Source organism: Ornithodoros turicata, chromosome 7 (genome assembly GCF_037126465.1).
Source record: "Ornithodoros turicata isolate Travis chromosome 7, ASM3712646v1, whole genome shotgun sequence".
Classification (NCBI taxonomy): Eukaryota; Metazoa; Arthropoda; class Arachnida; order Ixodida; family Argasidae; genus Ornithodoros; species Ornithodoros turicata.
Window position 1 is genome coordinate 42,040,816 of NC_088207.1, and position 13,132 is coordinate 42,053,947.

General features: G+C 45.6%; 1 protein-coding gene across 5 annotated transcripts in view; it reads right to left on the reverse strand.

Annotated features, from left to right (window-relative positions):
- LOC135401127 (four and a half LIM domains protein 2-like) overlaps positions 1–13,132 on the reverse strand; it is a 137,283-nt gene that overhangs the window by 112,397 nt on the left and 11,754 nt on the right. Inside the window, exon 1 of one of the 5 annotated variants that reach the window (XM_064633328.1) lies at positions 5,769–5,825. The exons of the other annotated variants lie outside the window; for them this stretch is intronic. Coding sequence (XP_064489398.1) covers positions 5,769–5,810 — 42 coding nt within the window. The 5' untranslated portion in view covers positions 5,811–5,825. Of the gene's footprint in view, positions 1–5,768; positions 5,826–13,132 lie in introns of those variants that run through there. 5 annotated transcript variants of the gene reach the window in all.

Here is a 13,132-nt window from a genome sequence, read left to right on the forward strand (position 1 = left end):
GGAGTGAGACCCCTTAACTCCCTATTGGAGAGCATACCTGGGTAAATTACTTCTAAAACATTACTCATTACTCCAGTTAGAATTTAATTAAATTACATTACTCATTGCTGCAATTGAAATGTAATGAAATTACATTACAATTACTACGAAAAAGTAATGACATTACAAAGTCATTACTGTGAGTTTAATCGTAACGATATTGAGGATGTGGAAATTCATTGTCAGACAACACTACGTTGCAAAAACGAGACATATTTTATTCTTTGCTGACTGAATGCGTCACCGTTCATAGTGGGCGTTGGAATTCTTTTAACTGGACAGTCGGACTCTCTTTCTGCCAAGTGCCAACACAGAACACACACACTCGATCCTTTTTAAAAAGTAACGAGTAATGTAATGAAAATTACTGCCCAAACGTAATTAAATTACATTACAAATTACATAATGTCAAAAGTAATGCATTACATTACAAATTACCAGAAAAAGTAATTCATTACTGTAATTTCATTACAGTAATGACATTACTACCCAGGTATGTCAATGGAGAGTAAGTGTACTCCCAAAAAGGAGTTACAATACACCTTTTTTTTAAGAGAGTGTGGTACCAATTACAGTACGCCAACATTACACAACACACTAAGGCTTCCTTCACGAAGACACGGACACACATTCACTCTGGCCCGTTCTCGCCTAGGTTTTCTTCCATGCACGCTCACATCCACAACGAAGTAAAGAACTTTCAAGAGTTTCAAGATAACAGAGTATAAATTCGAACAGTCGTTGTCGACGGTAGTGCACTGACGTAAAAGTAGAATTTACGGATGAACACCTCATGAACCTGCGCACGGAAGTAAGATGGCACGATAATAGACCTCTCCCTGTTTGTAAACAAATGACGTCATAGTGCTCGACAGCGCCACCCATTTAGTAGAGCTGAACTACGCTGGAAGAGGCGAACAAGGTTATGCCCGAAAGCCACGGTCTCGAGGGGATTACGATGGTCCTTAAAAGGGACGCGACCTTCAGTCCTACTTTTCTTTCAGTAGGGAGTATCAGAGTACCGACACTGAGGTCCAGAGCAGGAGCGCCATCTTGTTTCCGCACCACACCGGTACCATCCTCATTTGAGGATCAAAGACGGCTAACATAATGCTCCCTGTGGGATAGAGAAGTGTGCAATGATTCAACCCGAGCGTCCCGAGGGTGTCAAGGTGACCTCAAGGCCGTCAAGTGCTACTTGTAAACGAAAGGAACATTTCACCCGAGCACGATAGATGGCACCGTGGACTAAGGTGCGCAGTGTGCGTGCGCGTGGGTAGCGTGGCGCGGAAACAAGATGGCGCATGCTCGCTCTTGGAACTCAGTGTCGATACTCTGAAGCGTAGCTTATTTAGTGACTCTAGGGGCAACGAACAAATTCCCATTCGTGGAACCCAGCCCTCCCTTCCTATTTGTTTCGGTTTCAGTCTGTCTACCAACGTCATGATGACGTTTCTCGGGTAGAGTTCTAAGGTTTTTCTCGTATACAGGGTGCTTCACCTGAACCAGGGTGCTTCACGTGAAAAAAAAATTGTATTAAGAAATCTACGTGTCACTATGGGGTCAACGCTATTTATCCCGGGAAAGATTTTGCCATGACTTCTGAGCAGTTTATCAAATTTAATTCCAGAAAAATTGAATTTTCCCAATAGATCTCCGGAATTTGCGAAGTCAACATCAGGTTTTTCTTATAGAAAAAGAAAGCGCACGTCGTATTCACCCAATTGCACCGCAAAATACATTTCGTACTTCCCTGGTAATTGCTTTAAAAAATTATGAGAAACGTCGTTTCCAGGCGCGCACATAGACCTCTACCTGTTTGTAAACAAATGACGTCATAATGTTCGACAGCGCCACGAGTTTGGTAGGGTTGAACTACGTTCAAAGCTAGTGGTGAACAAGGTCGCGCCTGAAAGCCACGGTCTTGAGGGGATTACGATGGTCTCTGAAAGGGACGCGACCTTCGCTCCTACTTTCTTTCAGCGAACAATTGCTCATTCGTGGAACCCAGCTTTCCCCTTCCGATCTGTTTTGGTTTCGGTTTGTCTACCAACGTCATGATGACGTTAGTCGGGTAGAGGTTTATTGTCTGCCGAACTCCTGGCGGCGGAATGTCGAACGTCGTGTCTTTCCCCCCAAACATGGTGACGCTTTTCGGAGTAGCACGTTGCGTGGGAAAGTAGCAAGAGAAGATTGGAAGAAGAATGCGGGAAGAGTGAAAGCGCATATTGTACTAATTACCAGTACAACGGGTTGTCAAATGTAGACCTCAAACGTCCGCCTAGCCTTGAAACCGATTATCTCCCCCCAATGAACATGACAGTCGCCCGCAGGAGGGTCCATAGTGATGTTTTCCACTCAAAGATGGCGGACACAAGGGCTGGGCACGCGCATACGCGGTTCATTCTCATGGTTCATTCATGGTTCATTCTCCGTCAACTGCAAGATGCGGAGGATGAAAAAGCGCTCACCCGCCCCTTCCTGTTTCCCTCTGACTCTTCTTGCAGATAGCACTGCGTTGCAACTATTTAGTGACTCTAGTTGCAACCACGCTGCCGTAGCAGCAGAAACTTGACAAAGGAAAATGAAATTACACGGCCTCCTCGCATCGCTTCTTTATCTTTTTATTTTTTTCTTTCGGCATTAAACATATCCCTCCCTGCGTGCCCTCTCTGTTTCTGTAAAAAAAAAAAAAATGCCACGTTGACTTTGCCAGTTTCGAAGAGATCAATTGTAAGAATTCAATTTCTCGCGAACTAAATTTGATAAAAGTGCTCAGAAATCATGGCAAAATCTTTCCTGAGATAAACAGCGTTGACCCCATGACGTTCAGACAAGTAATTTTTTCGGATTTTTTTTATACGTCAAAAATATTACTTTGTTGAAAAATGTGACGTCGCAAACCTTTTAACCTTAACCGCAGTACGAAAGCGACGAAGGCCATCGTAAAATGCTTCGTTCACTCGTCACGCGATTTCAAAAACCTCATCTACGAACCACGAATGCATCGTTCTATGGCAGCTGTTGCTTAGCAGCTTACACACAATGATCGCCAACGAGCAACAACATCGCATCGCTATGAGCCCGGGTTAATATCAACCAACAGGGGGGGGGGGGGGGGGGGGGGGGTTGGTATGCTTCCTGAGCCGATGTATGACACTTGTGTGACACTTCTAAGTTTAACGGAAAAAAAAAATGAAAATTACTTGGGTTGCGACAAACGCACATGCAGCTAAAACAATTCAACTTTATCTGGATTGTAGTTCCCCAGTTACGTCAACACTACGTCAAGTACTACGTCAAGTATTACGCGGGTTCGAATCCCCGCAACCAGCTGTGCTGTCTGAGGTTTTCCCTGGATTTTTCGACGGACTTTCCAGACAAATGTACGCACCCTGAAGTTGGCCCGGGACGCATGCTAGCCCCCCTTGTCGCCCACTCCTTCCTGCTGCTCTCTCTCAGTCTGTCCACGTCTCTACGTCACTCATGGCCACAGTCGCTTCGCACCGCTAAGACGGAACTTTTTTTTAAAATAAATTTCTAAGAAGAGCAAACTGGATAATCGGGACCGTTAGGGCGAGCCGTGTAATACAGTCCCTAAAAGTCCCATCTCCATCATTGTCGCCTTATAACCTTGGAGTCAAAAGGCACATATACTTGAGCACGAACGAAGGAGCGCGCATTGCGTAAAGTACGGCAGCCAATTTATTCTAAACGGGCACCGTCTCGTGTGCACCAACACAAGTTTCAAACTGCCCTCATCATAATGTGGTTAGTAGGCGCCTCTACTAGAGGGCGTTGGTATACTGTACCTCATGAAAGAACGCTTGAAATGCCACAAACATCTAGACCGCACCTTCTATCGCTTTTTTTTTTTCCCTTGTTCTCTTTCCTGCTTTCCCTTCTTTGCATTGCAAATTATAGGCTTGTGCAAAGGCCGTCGTCACCCGCTGTGCAGTACCCCATATTCTGTGTCGACGCTGCAGCTGCCCACATTGAAGCATACGAGCTGAATGATTGCGTTTTCTTCGGTATGTTCAGCGTGGTCAGCGTCAGCTAACATGCTCTACAGTCTTTGTATTGACACTGCTGTACAATTGTCCTAAATTTCTCAACGGTCCAAGATTTGGCACCGCGAAGCGCGTGTAACCTGTTACGGCCCTTTTGACAGATCCACAAATGTAGATATAAGTCGTTATAATAACTGAAAAAACAGACGAGCGCCACAAACGGTTCACAATAAACACTACAAAAAAAAAATTTTTTTTTTCCTTTTCAAGCGTGTGACAAATCTAGTTCCTGTCCTCTTCCCGCTGCGGGTTATGCAGGACCAAATATCAGCCGATTCCTTAATACCTGAGAGATATATACACGCACTTGGGCGAGTGAAAATGGTTCCGCTACGGGAGGGTGGAACAACTAAGCATTCTCAGATGCCGTCTTTACATTTCCGCGATGTCCACAAAAACGTGAAGTAGTAGTTCTCCGCTCTGCCCAACAAATTTAAGCGAGCCCTTGGTCGACATGTGTTTCCCGCGTGATGCCACATAAAATAATCCTATTTAAGGCTTTCGGAGGACACGGAAGGTTCATCCGCCTGAGCGTAATCAGAATGCACCGCTCATTTTGCCACCTTGTTATTGTTGTGTTCACATATTAGCGTTGTTCTTGTTTGAATTCTCAAGCAAAGAGACCCTACGCCCTGTGTATAGATATAACTATAAAGTTATATATTAACCCAAATGTTAACATGTCAGCTAAGGCGACAAGTTCTCACTATCAGCGCCCGACTTGCGTGCATTGACACGTCATCGTGCGAATCTCGAGAGCGGCAATGACACTTTCTAAGAGTACCTGGAAAGAAGAGTTGTGATGGGGCAGTTCTTAGTGTGATAATGAACCGTTGACAACTGTCACATTGAGGACAAGTCACGTAGAGTGTGAATGTGTCTCCTTGTGTCTCATCCTCAATGTGTGTTGTTGTCAATGGAGACAGTTCTTGAATGTATGCACGAGTGGACACTATAGGGCGTGATTCTGAAATGTGTCGCATTATACGAGGCAATACAATGCGAGCCATGCGTTTCGAAAATAGATAAAAGTGTAGCGTTATTATTTACTCAAGAGAGAAGCAAGAACGGGACGAAAATATCCTGGAAATTGCTTGCTTTGAATTATGCGCAAGTGCTCTTTCGTGTGCAACGACAGAATGGAGATAGAACTGACATGTTTCCAACATTCCTCCCGGTAACCTATGGCGCAGTACCTACACAGTAAGTTTTTTTTTTTACACATTTCGTGCGCAAATGCCTAGCACAGTTGTACGAAACTTTGTGATGTAAGTTTCGCTCTGTACAGAAGGGAGTTATATTACGCGCCATCCTAAACGGTATATTCTGCAACAAACATCATTTAAAAGGGCATCTTCTGCAGAAAACACCATTTCGTGGTGCGGCGGGGGAGGGGGGGGAGTATTCCACTTGAAACTACTGTTTCATATGGAGGTTTCGCGAACACCTGTTTCAGCACTGTTATTCGTCCTTTCAGTTACGCGTGTACGTACCTGAACCCATTACCTCACATACCGCACACCGTTTCACCAACGCACCAAATCGTAACCATTGCCACAACCTTCTAGCACCATTGCGGCATCAACACATCCCCCCCCCCCCCACCCACCCTACCACTCACAGGCATAAACACTCACAAAACACAGAACGTGGACTCACAAGTCTCGTTAACAGTGCCTGTGCTGGACTGAAGCAACACATGTCTTCCCTCCAAACACTTGTCAAAGCCGTGTCACAGTTCCGACGACCGCTGATTTACCATGGCTCTTGAAGAACCCTTCTCTGTGCAAAAGCGTGCTGTTGTAACCGTTACATGTTCACAGGCTGAGCAAGCAACAGGTCAGCGCAAGAAGGCCAGACGCTGGATGATTCGTGTGAAGCAACATCCGACGATGCCGCGCCGACGGGGCGAAAGGCAGCCCGCTGTTAGAACCAAGCACGTGGCCCGACGCTTCACCGCCACAGACCTCCTTTCCCGTTTTTGCGCCGCCGGTGCCAGAGGTAGGTGATCGCCGAGTGCAGCCCTATTCAATGGTATGCCGATTTCATAGGCCGATCGTTACCGGCAGTAGGCATCCGTTCAGCAGTTCCGCGCCGCTTGTGGGAAAGGTAGGACTGTGTTACGGTTGCTAGTAAGATGCAGGAGGTTCGTTCGGGGTTCGAAAGCTAAGCTTTGCCATCGTGGCTTATATTTTAACAAGTTTAATATTTGTATTGTATATGTTAGCCATGGTCGTCGGTTCCGCATCCGTGAATGTCGTATTATTGCGAACCGCAGACAAGGTCGATTTAAATGAAACGTTTTTCCCGCACTCCTGACGAAACCAAGGCTTATGATAAAACGAAAGCTGAGTACCACCTTCGAATGCGCACTGATGCGCATATGCGAATGCGAACCTGAACTGCGAATCCCCAACAGCGTACCACTTGCCGAGCATTTGTCGTTACATGAATGCATTAAATGAAGTCTAAGGTCCCAGAGCGCAGTAGCCAATGAAAGAGAAACTATCCCTTGACTTCCTTCGACAAGCAGCAATGCTATGCGCCAAACAGAAGTCATGCGCTGGAAGCAGTATATACCAATGTATGTGATGATATTCTCATAATGTCAGCACAGCACGGTGCCTCTTGCACGCTCTGCACTTACGTGGTACAAGACTCAAAACAATGACACAGCTATCGCGTAGTGAACCACTGGACCTTCGGTGTTTTGAGTGTTCTACAGTCATCTTGGACTTGACTCACCCCGTATACCTGCTCTGTTATAAAGTACCATTTAGGTTTACACCAACATCCACAGAGCAGATGATTAACGTCGTCTCCAACGAGGAGTCCCCCTTCTGGACAAGCTCCAGCGTCACGCCATGCCATGGCATGGAATAGAATGATATTTAAATAGAGTTGTGAGACCCAGGAAATCAGACGGGCATTGCTAGGAGCTGTACCTTCGAAATGAAGTGTGCATGATGGATGTTTAAAATGTCCAACGCTTTACTCTCTCGTGGGCGTGGCTAATCCTGACCACGGGACTAACATCTCTCGCGTTCTTCTTTCGTCTATCATCGTCATCACCATCCAGTCATTTTTGTTTATACACCTTAGCCAATGGAATACAGTCAAACTCCTTTATAGTGAACACCTTTTTAACGAAAATACCACTACAGCAAATTTTTTTGCGGTCCCGCTGGAGCCCTATAGGTCCAATAATGGACATCCTTTTTAACGAAAACACCTTTACTGCGAATTTTTTTTGGCTGTCCCCTGAGTTTCGTTGTAGAGGAGTTTGACTGTATTACTGAATAAAGTGTATTTGCATATTATGTGCTTTAATTTTACCGTTCTGTATACTTGGTTCCTGAAAATTCCGTACGTGCCACAAAGCACACACTTCGCTTGAAACAAAACTACCATTCACAAGAAATGACACCCCTGGTGCCTGAACCAATGGTGCAGTCCTCCTTCAGCATTGGAACGCATTTTATGTTCTTTTTCTTTGTCGGTGCGTAATTAGTGGACGCAGGAGAGAAATTACGTTGAAAACTTTACAGCTTTTTCACACAAATATAATCCCACATAACTTACTTAACCTTATCCCGTAACCGTGTCGTGTAGACAGTCAGTTGACCGGAATGCACCGCGGAGCTGAGCATAACTGCGCGAAGTTATGTAAAAACTTTGTGGCACAAAACCGGGCACATTTAAAGGCGTTAGAAGCAAAATACAGGTCGTGCTCTTCTGTGGACGCTAGCAGCCGCCGCTTGTATATTTGGGTACGTGAGGTCCCCTTCGGAAAGCTGCTTCCCAGACGCCTGTCTAACTTTCTTGTTGTACTTATTCAGCGGTTTCGCAAAGAAAGACGGCCCCTGTCCCGACCCATCTCGGCAATACTAAGCGTGTGTATTTTCTCTGCAGATGCACCTTCTGTTTTGCTCCAGTTCCGTCGTCTGTGGGTATTTAGTGTAAGAACAGCATGTTTCAGTAAGTGCATGTTTCAGTAAGTGTTTTTCGGTTAATTGCGCAAAAACATATTGTCGACGTCCTACCGATGTAGTTATGCAAGACCCTCCCCCGTTGAAAAAGACGATCAGTTTTATCTTCAATCGCAGTGTGCTCAGTTTTTCACCGTGCACGCGACCTTCGAGCAGCTACCTTGCGCTTAGTCAACGCGAACGAAATAAAGAATGGTGCGAAAGCTTACGCACTTTCTTCCGTGCGAGATTTCCTTCTTCTTTCTTTGCTACGGTTGCGATATATTGTTATATATTAACGTCCTTCGCTAATAATCCACTGATTATTTAGTGAATCGTTTTCATTCAAGCGGTTCGTGGATGGCTTCGCCGTTGCCCAACCAGAGGGTTTACGTTGCTTTCCTTACTTATTCGTCACCCACGATACCCTTCACGAACTGCGAGCGCAAACGATCATCACTATAACTGACTAACAACACAATTCTACACGCCACAGCAATACCGCAATCCGATCTGACAAGAGGCTGTTCTGCATGTATAAACTCAAATCGAAACTATTCCCATTTTCAACCCAAGAACGACACGAAGTGTAGTTTAACCCTAACAGAGTTACTCCGCCGTAGAAATTATATTGCAGCGCCACCATGTACCACCTACAGGGCCCCCATAGTTTCGGTGCCGACGCACTACTTGTCGCGAAGTAGAGTGCAGCTCCGACTGCCCCGAGTGCAGTTCAGTGCAGTAGCTCGCCGTTGTCGGCCTCATAGAGGTGGGCAACGGTCTGGGGCAGTGTTTCTCAAACTATTCCTGTACGTGACCCCTTTGAGTAGTACCCCCCCCCCCCCGTTTATAAGCCTTCCGAAAACTTACTTTTTTCAATGACGCAGATGCATTTACATTATAATTGATTTAAAAGACATTAACCACAGAGACAGCTACAAAAAATGTATATTAATGTTTTTTTAACAATGATTGATTTAATCATGTATTTTAATGAGAAGGGTGTGTTTGCTTTCTTGATACAAGCAAATCAATACGTTGGTCTATGTGGCTCAAGGCACATCGCGTGTCCGCTTGGACCCTCCATGACCCCCAGAAAAAGGCTCATGACCCATTTGGGGGGTCATGACCCGCAGTTTGAGAAACACTGCTCTGGGGCAATGTGCGTCCTCGGCCGACTTCTAAGGGAACTGTGCCAACATATGTCTGACAGCGTCCGAGGGAAACCCAGGAAAAACCAGAGAGAGCACAGCCGGCACCGTGATTCGAACACGGGTACCTCCCAGTCTCGACCTGACATGGCAAGCACTCTGACCACTCAGTCACGCGAGCTGGTACCTAGTGCAGCTCCTAGTGCTCCTAGAGCATGTCTAATGCGAGACTTAAAGGGGCAGTAAAGTCCACACATTACTCCTCGCAAAGTGAGAAATGCTGTTACCTTGACACCAGCACATAAAAGGAACGGGATCCATACGTACGTTGCGGCGTTCGTGATTTATGATCCATAAAAAAAAGGGTAATTCACACTTTCCCTCTTTCTCTCCTTCTCAAGGAGCGCGCCAATGCGGAGGGGCCTCGAATTGGTGTCCTCAAACGATCTCCAAGGTGATTGGACAAACCGTTGGAACCGTTGGATGATTGGACCCATGATTGGACCACGACCTACTAGATTATAACGACCATGTCATAAGCGACAACCCATATATGCGGAGCCCGTCCGCACGATCCGCTAGGGGCGCTACTCATCGGCCCGCGAGATCTACATCATGATTGGACAATAGATATTTGAATCTTGAACGCGCAGAAGCGGATGTACGACGACCGTAGCAGACGACAGCAACAGCTCCTATGAAAACGCGTAGAATGATGATGATAATCAACTTTAGAATGAAACACCTCACGTGGGACATCCACCGCTTGTTCAAAAATACTAAGGTAAGCTGACGTACAAAGCACTGTAGAAGAGTAGAAGTTGAGGAAGCAATAACCGTGCCGATGAGTAGCGCCACCGCTAGCTTCCAAATGCGGCGCTGGGAAGGGATGCGTATGACATGGTCGTTATAATCTAGTAGGTCGTGGATTGGACAAACCGTTTGCGGAGACCAATGAGAGCGCGTTCCGTATTGTTAGCCTTCTTGAGAAGGAGAGGGAGAGGGAAAGCATAAATCACGCACGACACAACGGATGATGACTCGCGTTCCTTTTGTATTGGTATCACGGTAACGGAATCTTTCATTCTGCGAGGAGAAATTTTTGCACTGTGGTGCCCCCTTATCCGTGCCGACCTTAGGTTAGCCACGACCACAGGTAATTCGCAACATCTCAGTATTAGGCAGATAGGCACAATGCTGAGTTCGCTGACTTGAACTCCTCGACCATAGACCATTCAGCCTGTCCAAAGTACTTGGTCCATGGAGCTCCCCTGCGCATCAGCGCCGGGCTCTTCGCTCCCTTTTTGCTTTCATGCAAGCCACTGGACTCCTCGAAGAGCTCTAAACAGAACTCCGACCTGTCGTCGCTTCACTCTCACCATAATTCATCCTCTCATATTAACCACTGTGAAGTGGGGTAGGGTCTTGTGGCTACCACAGGGAAACATCCCATATCCCCATCACTTCATTTATTGTTGTTGTTGTTGAGTTCGCTGTGGAATGCACCATGAGGATGTTAACGCCCTGGACTGCACAGCCATCAAAAAAAGCTCGGCCATAACACACACACAACCGCGTCGTTGTGCGCCTGCTACAAAATCTGTTTCGACCGTTTACGAAGGCTGTTTCTTCAGGCCCTGTTGTTTACTATCACCCCGTTTCCGCCCTCTTCTAAAATTAAACCCTTCCACTTGTCCACACCTGTGTGCCGAGCAATCAGGTGCCGAAGACGTCTTCCAGAAATTATGCCTTTATTAAGATGCCCCCCAGGTACAAAATATCTGAGCGCGCATAATATGTGACGCGAAGTTGTGAGGGACCATGCATGTATACTATTTTGTTTGTGCTTTTTGTAGTAACCAGTACGGCTAGTACACAAAGGTGTCTGTAATTTTACTAACGCGTTCAAAAAGAAAGCGGAAACGTGAAAACCCGAAACCGAAAAACTTTTTCGGGGAAGTAAGGACGATTTGGTAATGATGATTTTGTAAAAATTATTTGGTACACAATGGCGCAAAAATATGTTTGCTCAAGTCACAGGTCCCTCTTAAATACCTAATATCCCTAGAAGCTCCTCAGCGGGTACGAGGAAAATGGTAAAAGGAAAAACGTTATTTTTTATCTGCCTCTACTACTTCCCCTACGGCCTGTCATTACTACGAGTATATGTGTGATTTTGTATTTATTGCTACCATTGTTTTAAGTTGGTGTATTGACAACCACATTGTGGCATATTGTATATCCCCCCTCCCCAGTGTAATGTCCATGAAGACCCTTGGGGTATCGTAAAATAAACAAGTAAATACACCTATAGGACGAATGAACTGCCAGAACGGTCGTGGAAACGTCTCACGTATGATTGCCCTACCGAATCAAATCTGAAATTCCAGAGGAACCTATACGTCATTTCAAGTACGACACACTTCACTAACAAGGGTTGAAAACTCTGCAGACATATTCCTTTGGGATTAGCTGTTAAAACTTATCGAGCAACCCTGAACTTCCAGGCTATTAACAATTAATTAATTTTATTATTAATTGTAATAATCAGGTTACATTTGCGTATTTCGGATACGCGTATGTTTCGTTATTTTTTAAATTATTGTTGCTTTTACAACACCAGAATTCGGTGTGGTCGTCCACCACGCTTAACGCTTGAAGATTACATTAAAAAGCGTAGTGTTGTAAAGACATGGCCTGTCGAGTTTTTCTAGCTTGTAGATATATGGACGACAGCAGGTTCGAAGCTCCGAGGGAGACAATGCCCTCCCATTCTGCGTGAGGGTGCTGTGAAAATCTCGGCACTTTTTAGTGGAGCAGTCGGTACGGGCCGACATAAGGATTACAGAATCCGAAAAGAAAAATGCACCTCGTTTGTGGTGTGCTCATTGGCTCCACTCCAAGTGCTGTGCTGTACTAGACGAAATTCCTGAGAATCATCATGGATGGATGATGCTGAGCTCCATTTTTTTTTTTTATTACTCTGGCAGGCGGGTTAGCAGGGTAGACATAAATAACCGTCTTGAAGTAGCACAAAAGCAGCAAAAACGCAACTGCCCCGACGTTACCTTGTTATACGTAGCAATTACGAGATGCCACATAGATTGCCTCCATATTTTTCTTCCTACTTCCGTCACCGCAACGAGATCGTACCCTCGGAACTGAATTCAATGGGACTGAGTAAGTGATTGATTGTCAAGATAAATATGACAAAAGGGAAAATGCGAGACGGTCCGCCTTGGGACAGTCACTCATAAGTTAGTTACTTCATTCTTTTCCTTTTTTTTTAGTTTCATGAATGATTAATACGTGAGCGAGCTGGTGGCATAAGGGTTTTATTTATTTATTTTTATTTTTTTTTTGAAAGCAAGTGGCTTATGCGGCAGTGTTGTATTCGGGATATTATGGTTATTCCGTATTGTAGAAGGAGGAAGACCGAACTTCTCTCTGCACTCGCATTATCTATCTTCTTCCAGCACATAATTTGCAAAGCACAGGCCCAAATTGGTACTTTATCCTTTAGCCAAACCCGAAGCGTTCCTTTGGTGGAACGGGCAGGTCCCCCTTCACGACCCCAATCCCCGGGAATTTCAAAGAGGGCCGAGGCCCCGGATTGCGACGTCTCACCATACGTTACATAGGTAGCTTCCTGTGGCAGGCGTTTGAATAAAGCCAGTAAAGAGAATTAACTTTGAATGATAGCGGGAATCTATAGGACAACCGGCTGGAATGGACAACCCGTGTGTTAGAGGGATACGCGCGACTACTTTAGTTCACATGTATTCTGCGATGTGGCGCCACATGGCCGTGCGAGATATGGCCTGCAATATAGCGGCGTTTCGCACATCTCGATATTTTATGGGAAAGTGCGTCAACGGCAAGCTGGACACACATGATGCTGGTA